General features: G+C 41.5%; 1 protein-coding gene across 1 annotated transcript in view; it reads left to right on the top strand.

The window, feature by feature from the left end:
* The window catches only part of SLC25A21 (solute carrier family 25 member 21), a 216,826-nt gene that overhangs the window by 166,034 nt on the left and 36,317 nt on the right, over nt 1-14,475 (top strand). Inside the window, exon 7 of the mRNA XM_040257101.1 lies at nt 2,345-2,452. Within this exon, the coding sequence (XP_040113035.1) occupies nt 2,345-2,452 (108 nt within the window). The remainder of the gene's footprint in view (nt 1-2,344; nt 2,453-14,475) is intronic.

Here is a 14,475-nt window from a genome sequence, read left to right on the forward strand (position 1 = left end):
TTCACTGAATTCATGCAAACTGTATACAGTTTTTCTCTTTTCTTGAACTCATTTGTTGCAGTTTCTCTTTGATACAGCTAGACACTTAAACAGCCCTTAAATGTCCCTTGGTGCTCTCCGTGAAAAGCCTGGGAGGCTGGGAACCTGACAGTTAGCACTGTCTCTGGAACAACCAGAGTAACATGATATGCTGATAGCTGATCAATTCTTTTGACTAGGGACTGCTGAACACTAGTTCTGACAGCAAATGTAGCTGAGTTTTATAGAAGAACAAAAAAGTGAATTACTTGGAAGGTTGCATGTAGTAATAAAAACCTGAACATCTGGATTTTAGCTTTTTTCAGTCAGAAGAGTTTGGGACTAGTATTTTTTCTTTTTCTTCTGCTTTTGGCTTCCATGATGGGAGTCTGAGATAAATGAATAAAGTATTTGGTCTGTTACCCTATACAGATATGTTTAAAATTGTGATGAAGGGGCATTAAAAGAAAACATTGTTAGTTATCCTCTCCTGAAATCTGTCTAAAATCTTGTTCTTCCTCTTTGTGCAACAGTAACAGTGGTTTTTAGTAACAGTAACAGCAATTTACAAGAGGCTTTCACACATGATTTTGACCCTCATAATAATCTTATTAAATACAAAGATTAGATATTATAGTCTCCATTTTGCAGATGAGAAAACTGTGGCATAAAAAATTCGTTTTTTTTTTTTCATGAAAAGACATTTTATTTTAAATATAGTAATGTGTACATGTCAATCCCAACCCCCAAGTTATCCCTCCCCTCCTCCCTTCCCCTCTGGTAATAATGTTTGTTCTCTAAGTATGTGAATCTGTTTCTGTTTTGTAAATAAGCTCATTTGTATCACTTTTTTTTTTTTTTTTAGATTCCAAATATAAGTGATATCCTATGAGATTTGTCTTTGACACATTTTGCTTAGTAGTAATTTCCAGGTCCATCCATGTTCTTGCAAATGGCAGTATTGCATTCTTTTTAATGGCTGAGTCATATTCCATTGTATGCACCGCATTGTCTTTAAAAGATTCAGTTATTTATACAGAGTTGCTGCTGACACACATGGTGTTTTTGTGTGAATTATGAAAAGGTGCTCCTTTTTCCTGACTAATGGCTTTCCAGAACTCCCACTTGGCAAATACAGTGCAGGGTGATTTCAGCCTCCACATGCACCTTTGTGCGTAAACTACTATACATGGCAGCTTTGGTCACACAGCCAATAAGATGGCAGAATCAGAACCTAAACCCAGACCCCCTGGCTCTGGATCCTACCCTGGTTCCATCTTGCCTCCCCTTCTAAGGATATAGAACATTGTTTTCTTCCTTTTCTCTTTTAGTCTCCTATTATAGACTCCTAATAAGAGCTTCGGTTCTGTACTCTTCGTTTTTCTTCTCCTAGTTGTATATAGTATAACTTCTCCTGGAGTTTGAGCTTCAGCACTAAAGAATTATTTTTTCCAGCATCTGTTTGAAGGCTTGAAACTTTGTTTTATTTTGTTTTCCTGCCAAGTGTGTGTGTGTTTTAATAGTTGTAGTTATTTAAGTTTCTGAAAAAAACCCTTCAGCATTCTATTCAGAAGAAAATTCTAAAAGTTGTTCTTTCCTAGTGCAGAAATTCTTAACAGGTAGAAAATAACCCGAGACACAGTTACCATTTGCTGAATGTTCTAGATTTTATTTGAGCCCTTCAAGATAACCTAGCAATTTCTGACCTCAACCTTTATCCCTCAGCTTCTAGGTCTGGAAGAATAGGGCTCAATTTTAAAAAAACAGATAAAGTAAGAATTTTAAAATGATTTTTTGTTTCTTAACTTCCTCGAATAGTGACTCTAAGAATGTGGCTATATATTTAAATATTTTCAACTATACTCTTTGGTTACCTGAAATTTAGCTTTTTATAAACATTTTATTGCTGGTTCTGCTCCTTGAATTTTTTATATGCTCGCTAAATGTGTTTGAGCAGTTGTTTAAAAACGAAGCTCTCCTTTCACTAAGTCAAACTCTTAGTCGTTACATGCGCAGGTGTTTTAGTATCCACCTTAAATACATAAAACAACCTTGCTTCTCATTAAAGGACAATGTCATTGTTGACGGGGCTTTGACGTTTTATTTTGAATTGTTAGGATGTGGTTTGTGGCCTCTGTAATTTCTGCTTCATGAATTGTCAGCATTGAATCAAGATCTAAAGCTGTTTAGTAATGGTATATGGTGCATTTATATGAGTTTCTCCATTCTCATTATAACATTCAGCTGCATAGTGTAATGAGTAAGATGTTTAACCTCATACACATGATAACTTGTTTTAAAGTACTGATTGACTTAATTTTTCTAGACATTTGCCGTTGCTGGACTGGGATCTGGACTAACAGAAGCTATCGTGGTCAACCCTTTTGAGGTAGTGAAAGTTGGCTTGCAAGCCAATCGGAACAGATTTACAGAGGTAATCATTTAACGTTTTCCTATTGTTGAGGGAATGTAAAAAATTATTTTTCAGTATACAGTATAAAATTATGAACCCTTCTCCTAGCCACTTGTTAAAGCCATACTAGCTTATTGTTAAGGAAGTAGCATAAGAAAAAGTCAAGCTTCTTCCACAGGAAAGTGCTAACAAAAAAGCACTAAAGTCTGATGGACAAACATGTTTAGACATTTTTATTTTAGAGTTGTAATGAAATGCATAATGACTTATTTGGAAATAGTTTCTCTACTTTTGGCAAAACCTCTATTTCACATTTTACTAGAATAGACTGTAGCAGAAAACCACTGAGGTGATAATATTGTTGTGCTTTTTTAAAAAAAGTTATGAAATCATTTTTTTCAAAATTACTTCACTCCATTCCCTACTCCACCCACTGCCTTCCCCCAAAGATTCTGATAATCTGTCTTTTGGTTAAATCTGAATGAGCGGGTTACTAAACCTGTGTAGACGTCACCACTTGGACAATGATGGGTCTTGACATTTAATCACTGGTACATGATGTTCCGTGAAGACAGCTTCCCTTGGTCTGTGCTGCCTTCACTTCCTTCCAGTTGCTTAGTAATTCCCTTTAAACCACCAAGTCCGATTGTTCTTCTTTTATTCTTTTGGGTGCCAAGCCGAAGGTAGGAAAAAAATAAGGAGATTGGCAGTTCAGGTCCTTTCTTAGCATTTGAATTTACTTCCACAACTGGGTAGCATGTGGTATAAATTGGTCTAGAGGATCTGCTGACCTGAATTTCTCCGTAGAAAAGCTCCCCTGCCTACCACTTAAGCAGCTGCTAATGGGTGGAGACCCCGCTCACTCCCACCCCACTTCCTGTCTGCTGATACTGCCTAAGAGCTCTCTGGCAGCTTCCTGAGCAGAGCTATGGGAAAGAGAGAGAGCCCTACTCACCTTAGCTGCCAAGGCCTATGGAGGACAGGGCTGGGCTGCTACAGCTCCTCAGATGAGGTCAGTCCTAATTAAGGGAGATTTTTTTTTAAGTTTCAAAAGGTTGTCCTAATTGCAGAGATACACAGCACTTTAGAAAAGGCTGAAAATTCCTGTATTGCCCTACTCTGTTTCTGTTTTGCTTTTTCTCTATTCTTCCTTGAATGATGGGAAAGATGGCAGGGACCAGAAGGAAATAAAAAGAAACACTTCTCCAATGTCCTATCAATATGGAGCATTTAAGACAGCCCCCATGGAATCTGCTCAAGGAAAATTTGATTTGTTAGATGGGGAGAATTACCAGGAGAATGGGAGCTCCCCATTCAGTGTCCTATTTTGCCTATTGGGAAGCATGTCTTGGGGCAGGAAGGAGTGAGCAAAAGAATACACAGGCCTTCCAACTGCAGTCCTTCATCAAGACAGCATGTAAGTAGAGAAACACAAAATGGGACAGAGCACCAAGAAGCATTCACAGGAGTGAAAATAACGAATTATCATAGCACGCCTACCCACGCCTAATGTTCTTTTTCTCTCCTCTGCCTTCAAGGAGGTTCTGCACTGAGGCCATGTAAGCACTGGTTATGTTGTGCATGTGCCAAGGCCTTGCTAGAACACATTAAATGCCCACACACAAGAATGCTGCATGTGCGCGTGCTCCTAGTTCATTGACCGAGTATGGTCTGTGTAAATTGTTGGTGTATATGCAACTGTTTTTTTTTTTTTTAAGTTGGGGAGAGAGAGGAACTTGTTTGGTGTTTCTTTTGCAAAATTCACTAAACTGCATTCAGAATTCATTTACTTAGACAAAATACAATCTATTGGGTTCCTTATAAAATGTTTGTCGTATTACATCAACTAGTCAGAACGTAGTAACAGAGGGATCACGTAGGTCACAGGTGTCAGCATTTATTTCCAGCAGTTATCAGGATTCAGTAGCTGATCAGAGGTGGCACTTTGTAGGCAATATTGATCAAATTGAAAAGTAATGCATAGTCACCCAACATAAAGTAATGGGGCTATGCCTATTACTGAAAAAAAACTGAGAGAAAGAAGTGACATGATAAAAACAGCATATTTCAGATCTAGTCATTTAAAATCAACTACCCTTTCAGAGAAGGCAACGGCACCCCACTCCAGTACTCTTGCCTGGAAAAACCCATGGGCAGAGGAGCCTGGTAGGCTGCAGTCCATGGGGTCGCAAAGAGTCGGACATGACTGAGCGACTTCCCTTTCACTTTTCACTTTCATGCATTGGAGAAGGAAATGGCAACCACTCCAGTGTTCTTGCCTGGAGAATCCCAGGGACGGGGGAGCCTGGTGGGCTGCCGTCTATGGGGTCGCACAGAGTCGGACACGACTGAAGCGACTTAGCAGCTTAGCAGTGCCATTTTGGGCGAGTGCAGATGGAGAGCAAGAGGAGAAGGGGATGACAGGGAATGAGACGGGTGGATGGCATCACTGACTCAATGGACGTGAGTTTGAGCAAACTCCAGGAGATAGTGAAGGACAGGGTAGCCTGGTGTGCTATCGTCCATGGGGTCACAAAGAGTCAGACACAACTTAGTAACTGAACAACAGCAAATGTGATAATATACACATAGGTCTTAACAGAGTCTGATACATTATAGGCACTCAACCATAACAATTTCTAGATGGAAATTGATCCTATAAACCCTTAAGGTTTAAGAAATAGATTTCTCTTGAGATACGTTCCAGTTAATAGTAACAGCCCACTCCAGTTGTGGGTGTAAAATCAGCTTACTGGGCAATGGTTCCCTTAGGTCATTCCCGACTGACAATACAATCCATTTAGCCTAAATTCTTAAGGGAAGGCAGCCCAGTTTCAGTACCTACTGAGGTCTTTAAACTCAAAGGAGCTCTGTTATCATAAACAGTAGTAGTTGGCTATCTGTTTACTGTAAATAACTTGCATGTAGCTGCAGAAGTTTGAGAGGAAACTAAAAACATTTGAAGCCACTTTGGAAAGAGCTCTACCTCAATCAGTATGTTCTTCCTTCAGAAGAGTCGTATCAAGTAAGCATGTATTCTTCATCATGTTTCATGGTCACCTCACCTGGAGGTTGTGAATGAAGCTTATTTTCAGCCTTTTCAGTCAATTACTAGCTATGATTAAAAAGAAGAAGAAGAAGATACCCCATGCCAAAGGCAAAGGAGAAGCCCCAGCAAGACAATAGGAGGGGCGAAATCACATTTAGAATCAAACCCCATACCCACCAGAGAAGTTCGGAGGGCTTAAACAAAACCTTGTGCATGCCAGGACCCAGACCCCACAGAGATTGAACTAGACCAGTCCTTTCAGTGTTTGAGTGTCTCCCATGGAGGCACAGGTCATCGGTGGCTTGCCACATGGGCAGGGGCTTTGGGTGCGGCAGATCTGGGTGACACAGCATGTGGCCTCTTGGAGGAGGTCTCCATTAACCTCACCATAGAGCTGCCAAGCAGACGACCCACACACTGCAGAACAATTATACCAAATAAATTCTGGCACTGTTAAGAAAGTTCTAGGACCCACAACAGATTTCCCAACCTGGGGATCTGGCAAAGGGACTGAGAATCCCCAGGGAATTTGACTTTGGAGGCCAGTGGGATTTGATTACTGTACTTCCACAGGATTGGGAAAACAGACTCTTGGAGGACAGAAACAAAACCTTTTGCAAAGCAGGACCCAGGAGAAAGGAGCAATGGCCCCACAAGAGACTGACCCAGGCTTGCCTGTGAGTGTCCAGGAGTCTCCAGCAGAGACAGAGGTGGACAGTGGCCTGCTGCAGGGTCGGGGCACTGAATACAGCAGTGCGTGCACAAGACCTTTGGAAAGAGGTCCCCACTATCTTCACTACCCCTGCCACAGCTTGGTCTCAGGTCAAACAAGAGGGAGGAAATACAGCCCCACCCAGCAATAGAAAATTGGATTAAAGATTCACTGAGCATGCCCCTGCCCATCAGAACAAAACCCAGTTTCCCCCACAGTCAGTCTCTCCCATCAGAAGCTTCCATAAGCCTCCTCATCCATCTGAGGGCAGACAGAATGAAAACCACAATCACAGAAAACTAATCAAACTGATTGCTTGGACCACAGCCTTGTCTAACTCAGTGAAACTATGAGCCATGCCATGGAGGGCCACCCAAGATAAACGGGTCATGGTGGAGAGTTCTGACAAAACATGGTTCACTAGAGAAAGAAAGAAAGAAAGTGAAGTTGCTCAGTCTTGTGTGACTCTTTGTGACCCCATGGACTGTGGCCTACCACGCTCCTCTGTCCATGGGATTTTCAAGGCAACAGTACTGGAGTGGGTTGCCATTTCCTTCTCCAGAGGATCTTCCCAAACCAGGGATCGAACCTGGGTCTCCCGCATTGTAGGCAGACACTTTACCATCTAAGCCACCAGGTCCACTGGAGAAGGGAATGGCAAACCACTTCACTTATTCTTCCCTTGAGAACCTCATGAACAGTATGAAAAGACAAAAAGATATGACACTGAAAGATGAACTACCAGGTCAGTAGGTGCCCACTATGCTACTGGAGAAGAAATAACTCCAGAAAGAATGAAGAGACAGAGCCAAAGCAAAAACGCCCAGTTGTGGATGTGACTGGTGATGGAAGTAAAGTCTGATGCTGTAAAGAACAATATTGCATAGGAACCTGGAATGTTAGGTCCATGAATCAAGGTAGATTGGATGTGGTCAAACAGGAAATGGCAAGGGTGAACATTGACATTTTAGGAATCAGTGAACTGAAATGGACTGGAATGGGTGAATTTAAGTCAGAGGACCATTGTATCTTCTACTGTGGGCAAGAATCCCTTAGAAGAAATGGAGTAGCCCTCATAATAAACAAGAGTCCAAAATGCAGTACCTGGGTGCAATCTCAAAAACAACAGAATGATCTCTGTTCGTTTCGAAGGCAAACCATTCAATAGCACAGTAATCCAAGTCTATGCCCCAACCACTAATCCGAAGAAGCTGAAGCTGAACAGTTCTATGAAGACCTAAAGACCTTCTAGAACTAACACCCAAAAAAGATGTCCTTTTCATCATAGGGGACTGGAATGCAAAAGTAGGAAGTCAAGAGATACCTGGAGTAACAGGCAAGTTTGGCCTTGGCATACAAAATGAAGCAGGGCAGAGGCTAACAGAGTTTGGCCAAGAGAATGCACTGGTCATAGAAAACACACTCTTCCAAAAACACAAGAGATAACTCTACATATGGGCATCACCATATGGTCAATACTGAAATCAGATTGATTATATTCTTTGCAGCTGAAAATGGAGAAGCTCTATGCAGTCAACAAAAACAAGACCTAGAGCTGACTGTGGCTCACATCATGAGCTCCTTATTGCAAAATTCAGACTTAAATTGAAGAAAGTAGGGAAAACCACTAGACCATTCAAGTATGATCTAAATCAAACCCCTTATGATTATACAGTGGAAGTGACAAATAATTCAAGGGATTAGATCTGATAGACAGAGTGCCTGATGATATATGGACAGTTTCATGACATTGTACAGGAGGCAGTGATCAAGACCATCCCCAAAAAGAAATGCAAAAAGGAAAAATGGTTGTCTGAGGAGGCTTTACAAATAGCTGAGGAAAGAAGAGAAGCTAAAGGCAAAGGAGAAAAGAAAAGATATATCCATTTAAATGCAGAGTTCCAAAGAATAGCAAGGAGAGAAAAGAAACCCTTCCTCAGTGATCAATGCAAAGAAATAGAGGAAAACAATAGAATGGGAGAGACTAGAGATCTCTTCAAGAAAATTAGAGATACCAAGGGAATATTTCATGCAAAGAGAGGCACAATAAAGGACAAAAATGGTATGGCCCTAACAGAAGCAGAAGATAGTAAGAAGAGGTGGAAAGAATACACAAAAGAACTGTACAAAAAAGATCTTCATGACCCAGATAATCATGATGGTGTGATCACTCACCTAAGAGCCAGACATCTAGAATGTGAAGTCAAGTGGGCCTTAGGAAGCATCACTATGAACAAAGCTAGTGGAGGTGATGGAATTCCAGTTGAGCTATTTCAAATACTAAAAGATGATGCTGTGAAAGTGCTGCACTCAATATGCCAGCAAATTTGGAAAACTCAGCAGTGGCCACGGGACTGGAAAAGGTCAGTTTTCATTCCAATTCCAAAGAAAGGCAATGCCAAGGAATGCTCAAACTACTGCACAATTGCAGTCATCTCACATGCTAGTAAAGTAATGCTCGAAATTCTCCAAGCCAGGCTTCAGCAGTACATGAACTGAGAACTTCCAGATGTTCAAGCTGGATTTAGAAAAGGCAGAGAAACCAGAGATCAAATTGCCAACATCTGTTGGATCATAGAAAAAGCAAGAGGGTTCCAGAAAAACATCTACTTCTGCTTTATTGACTACCCCAAAGCCTTTGACTATGTGGATCACAACACACTGTGGGAAATTCTTAAAGAGATGGGAAAACCAGACCACTTTACCTGCCTCCTGAGAAATCTGTATGCAGGTCAAGTAGCAACAGTTAGAACCGGACATGGAACAATGGATTGGTTCCCAGTTGGGAAAGGAGTACATCAAGGCTGTATATTGTCACCCTACTTATTTAACTCATATGCAGAGTACATCATGTGAAATGTGGGGCTGCATGACTCACAAGCTAGGATCAAGATTGCCAGAGGAAATATCAACAACCTCGGATACGCAGATGACACCACCCTTATGGCAGAAAGCTTAGAAGAACTAAAGAGCCTCTTGATGAAAGTGAAAGAGAAGAGTGAAAAAGTTGGCTTGAAACTCAATTGAAAAAACTAAGATCATGGCATGCAGTCCCATCACTTCATGGCAAATAGATGGGGAAGCAATGGAAACAGTGAGAGACTAATTTTGGGTGCTCCAAAATCACTGCAGATGGTGACTGAAGCCATGAAATTTAACGACACTTGCTTCTTGGGTGAAAAGCTATGATGAACCTAGACAGCATATTAAAAAGCAGAGACATTACTTTGCCAACAAAGGTCCATCTAGTCAAAGCTATAGTTTTTCCAGTAGTCATGTATGGATGTGAGAGTTGGACTATAAAGAAAGCTAAGTGCCAAAGAATTGATGCTTTTGGACTGTGGTGCTGGAGAAGACTCTTGAGAGTCCCTTGGACTGTGAGGAGATCCAACCAGTCCATCCTAAAGGAGATCAGTCCTAAATATTCATTGGAAGACTGATGCCGAAGCTGAAACTCCAATACTTTGGCCACCTCTTGTGAAGAACTGACTCATTGGAAAGACCCTGACACTGGGAAAGATTGAAGGTAGGAGGAGAAGGGGACAACAGAGGATGAGATGGTTGGATGGTATCGCTAACTCGATGGATGTGAGTTTGAGCAAACTCCAGGAGTCGGTGATGGACAGGGAAGCCTGGTGTGCTGCAGTCCATAGGGTTGCAAAGAGTCGGACACGACTGAGCTACCGAACTGACTGACCGACCAGCTGTGGGGAAACACTAAATGGATGAGTTGCTCATGGAACTGCCAGAGGGCTTGACAACACCGTTACAAAAAGCAGAGCAGTTTCCCAGGAGGCTTATTTCACAGGAAGGTAGCTCTTGCTGTTCCACCAATAGTGTGAGTTTCTCAGACCTCGGTTCTGCAGCTCAGCCTTTCTACCTCCTTGCCTTATGTTTTAACCACCATGGATTCCGACACAGGAATCGTAAATTTTCCTAACTTGTCAGCCTAGGAAATGCAAGTCCACACGGTCCTTTAAACATAAAAATTTTCCCAGAAGTTGTCTGCAGTGGAAGACAGCCAGGGTAACAATAGTCAATATTACTCTTAATATTACACTGCAAGTCTTGTGGGCAATGGTAGACTGATAAAGATGGAGCAAAAGGACTGCCATGGTCCCAGGTGTGCAGAGCATGGTCTAGAAGGAGCTCGTGGGGTGTGGGTAGATGTCTACTTGGCCTTGTGGAGAGGACATGGCTGACAAAGGGCCAGAATGGGCCCCCTGAAGCATAGGGTGCAGGAAAAGGGCCCCTCTCGCTGGGGTCCAAGGATAGTATCGGCTGAGAGCAGACTGCCAGCACTGGGTTCTCAGAGCAATTGTAGGTACCTTGCTGGCTTCGGCTCCCTGTATTCCCCTCTCTGTGGTCTAGGGTTGATTTTCTAGCCAGCCAGAGGTATGTTATCCATAAAATATGCCTTCCCTCCCGGTTAGCCCTAAACTATTCTAGAAATTTCAAGGAAATTGTGGTTAATTCGGTTCCTGATATTTCCCTCATATCCTTCCAGCTTCTGTATAAAGTATTTCAATAGGTGTGCTTGTCTTGCCTCCACTTTTAAAATTACCACCATATCAGTCAAAGACTGTAATCCCTGCCACACTTCTTTCAATTCCAATACCAGAATCTTGGCCAGCATCTTAAAATTCACAGTGAATAAAGAAAACCGGTCTCTAATTTAAATATGCTTGACCTTCTGTGGGGAGCAAAGTAATCACAGCTTTGTCATGCTCTGGTTTGGTTCAGTGGGTGTAAAAACATGTTCAGATAAAATCGGGATAGACCCAAATTTCCCCCCGTCCTTCAAACTAAACCCAAGTAAAGTGTTGTTCTGGTTTGTAGTCTTTTTTGGCTGAGGATTATACTTGCCAGAGGATCTCTCTATTGGAGAGGGTTTGTATACCCAGTCTTGCCAGAAGTGTGACTTTATAGCTTATTGTCCTTATAAGACCCTGCTCCCTCCTAACTAGTATATCATTTTTTCTTTTCTGTACACATATAAGAAGTCCCCTATCACTTCTGCTAAGCCAAGTGGTGTTTGACTGGCATGCTCTCTGCTAGCCTGGAAAATGTGAATTTCTCCCCAGGAGCAAAATCTTGTATGAATTGTTTCCCAGTTTTTCTCTCCACTTTGAAATCTACTTCAAAGTTATTATTTGGCTAACGGGTTATGTTTTCCTTCCCTTGAGGTCTATAGGATTTGCCTCTGATGTGTGGATGGGGCACAGGTTTTCCTTCTACTCTGTCGTTTTTATCTATGTTACATATGAGCATAATCATTCTCACCCCAAGTATGAAACTCAGCCTTTAGGAAATTGCAAAAGCCTGCTTCACCTCTATTTAGTCTTTGAAGATGTTCAGCTCAAGAAGAGAATAGTCTTCCACCTAAGCTCTATGATAAAAGTTAAGGATCAAGGAACTAATAGCAAATGTGTCATCAATGATAGACTCTAAAGATAGGGATTTTTTTTTTTTAATTAGTTCAGGCTTTGATTCTGGTTTGGGATGACACCATTAAATATAGCTCTATACAGTGTATCCTGGGAACTTAATAATTTGCTGTGGTGGTTTAGTCTCTAAGCATATCTGACTTGTTGAAACCCCATGGACTGTATAGCCAGCCAGGCTCCTCTGTCCTTGGGATTTCCCAGGCAACAATACTGGAGTGAGCTGCCATTTCCTTCTCCAGAGGGTCTTCCCAATCCAGGGATTGAACCCATGTTTCTTGCATTGGCAGGCAGAGTCTTTACCACTGAGCTACCGGGGAAGCCTAGTTATCTGTTAGAGACCAACTAGGTTAGATACAGTGTCACAAAGCTTAGCGATTATTTTCTTCGTAGGCAATGAACACATGCTTAAGCTTAGACACAACACAAAGTGAATAGGATGATGCTTTGTGATCCTCGCTTTCAAGAAAGAGAGGAGTTGAGTTATATAGAGAGCGAACGTGTGGCTCTGTTTTCAGATAGTGTGAGAAGCCAGCTTCAAGGGCATGTCAACATTCATGATGATGTATTGAGTTAAGTTCAAATTTTTCCTGCATTACTCTGTGAAATCCTGCCTGGAAGCTGTTCAGTACCTAAATTATTTCTTTCCAGTCTATGATTCTTGTGGGCAGAAAAGTGAATTATGTATATGAATCCTTTCATATAGTTATCTTTCAGCAGTACCTAAGGCAGCAGCCAAGTTGCCTCTCTATTATCATTTACAGAAAATAGATCTCGGTCTTAGGTTTGGCTGTGCCAGAAACCCTAGGTTTTTGCTTTCAGAGTTGAGACTTTGAAGTAATGATAATAGCTACCATTTACAGAGCCTGCATTAGCCGCCAGACACTGTGCTAGATGCCTCTCATGCTTTTTCCTTTATTTGAGTTTTAAAATTTATACAATTTTTATTAATTAACAAAGTAACTTTTTTCACAAATTATATAATACAGAGCTGTATCGAGAAAAAATAATTGATGATTTCTGTCACTACCACCCTCCAGCCCAATCACTCTGGTAACTTCTGTGGGTCCTTCCACCTTTTCCAGTGCTCATACACACCTGATATCAAATCTTCCTGTTACCCTGTAAGGTTGGTGACTTATCTCTATAGGGAGTGGAAATAAAACCTAATCAGTTATTAGCTCCAATGAACTGAGCACTAACGTAGAGGTCTCCTTCAAGAAACAACACTGTTTTCTTTGGGATAAAGAAATGTGGGTAATGAAGACGCTTAAGGGGAAATCACAAGTGTTCAGGGAACCATGATAAAGCAAACGGGTCCTTCCATGCTGCCAGTCACGCCTGCGCCCACAGTCCAGTCTCCTTCCGTCCTGCTCTCCCAGAGAGGCTGGAGCAAAGCACAGGGTCAACATCTCATCACCTGGAGGCCCTGTGTTCCTCCAGACAGTTATTGGGCAGCAGTATGGTGTTGACGTAGCTCAGCATCTGGAAGAGTTTGTTTAAAGCAAATTATTTTCCACTCACAGATTGTTGAAAAATAGGCCTCCTCATCAAATCTAAATTCTAGAAATTCTATAATTATATTTTGGATGTCTTTTTGTCCATAATCATGCCCTAGTAAAATAAACTGCAGTGACGAATTAGTGTAATACCTAAGCAAAAAGGGATGTGTAACTGTGGGGTTTTGGAGCCCAATTCCTCTTCTTTTACATTTTGTTCTCAAATAAAAGGAAGGAGCTTTTTTTTTTCTTTAATTTATGAAAATGCTTCAAGACTTTGAGGAACAAAGGGCTTACGTGATCTTCTATCTTCTAATTGAGCGAAGGTGTTTTTCCTACCTAAGTGTAGCAACTGGATCTCCTCTTTTTAACAAAGCAATATTTTTCTTAAGGCCAGATATGGACACTCACTTCTTTGTATAAAGATATCCGGTTTGCTTTCTAGTCATGTGATGAAGTCCAGTGCCACATCCATATCCCATTGGCTCTAAAATGCACCCGAGTTCCCCTTGCCGTGGGAAGCAGGTAAAGAGATCCATGTGGAGCATGCTGTCTTTGGACACAGTGTGCCTAGCACTCTTCTCTCACTTTAGAGAGAGAGGAAATCTCTCTCTGACACACCCCCCATGCCTGTGCCTACTGGCCATGCTCTGATAACTATTTACCAAAGGAACAATGCCTGAAACCTCTGTCCGTGATCTCACAAGGTAATCAGAGCCAACTATGGTCAGTCCTTGATGGAAAAACTCCAGGAAAAATATCTCGGGCTGCCATAAGTCATCTCAGTGATATGTTGGTGATTCTGGGCTCTCAGGAAGGAATCAGTGCCCTAGAGTGGTGCCAAGGGAGCATGGTTTAAGCACCAGATCTTCTATCTTACTTTAGCCTTTTAAGAACTTTTAGGCTTCCCTTGTGGCTCAGATGGTAAAGAATCTGCCTGCAATCCAGGAGACCCAGGTTCGATCCCTGGGTTGGGAAGATCCCTTGGAGAAGGGAATGGCTACCCACTCCATACTTTTCTTGCCTGGAGAATCCCCAAGGACAAAGGAGCCTGGTGTTGCAGACTCCGTGTTACCATCCATGGTGTTGCAAAGAGTTGGATGTGACTGAGCAACTAATACTTTCAAGGACTTTTAATTTTTAAAAGAATTTTTTATTGAAGCATATTGATTTCAAATATTATTTTGTGCTTTAGGTGGACAGCATAGTGATTTAGTATTTTTATAATTTATATTTTATGAAAAGTTATTACAAGATAATGGCTGCAATTCCCTGTGCTGTACAATGCATCCTTTTTGCTTATGTATTTTATACATAGTAATTTGTATCTCTTAATCCCA

This window comes from Oryx dammah, unplaced genomic scaffold, assembly GCF_014754425.2.
Source record: "Oryx dammah isolate SB20612 unplaced genomic scaffold, SCBI_Odam_1.1 HiC_scaffold_16, whole genome shotgun sequence".
Taxonomy (NCBI): domain Eukaryota; kingdom Metazoa; phylum Chordata; class Mammalia; order Artiodactyla; family Bovidae; genus Oryx; species Oryx dammah.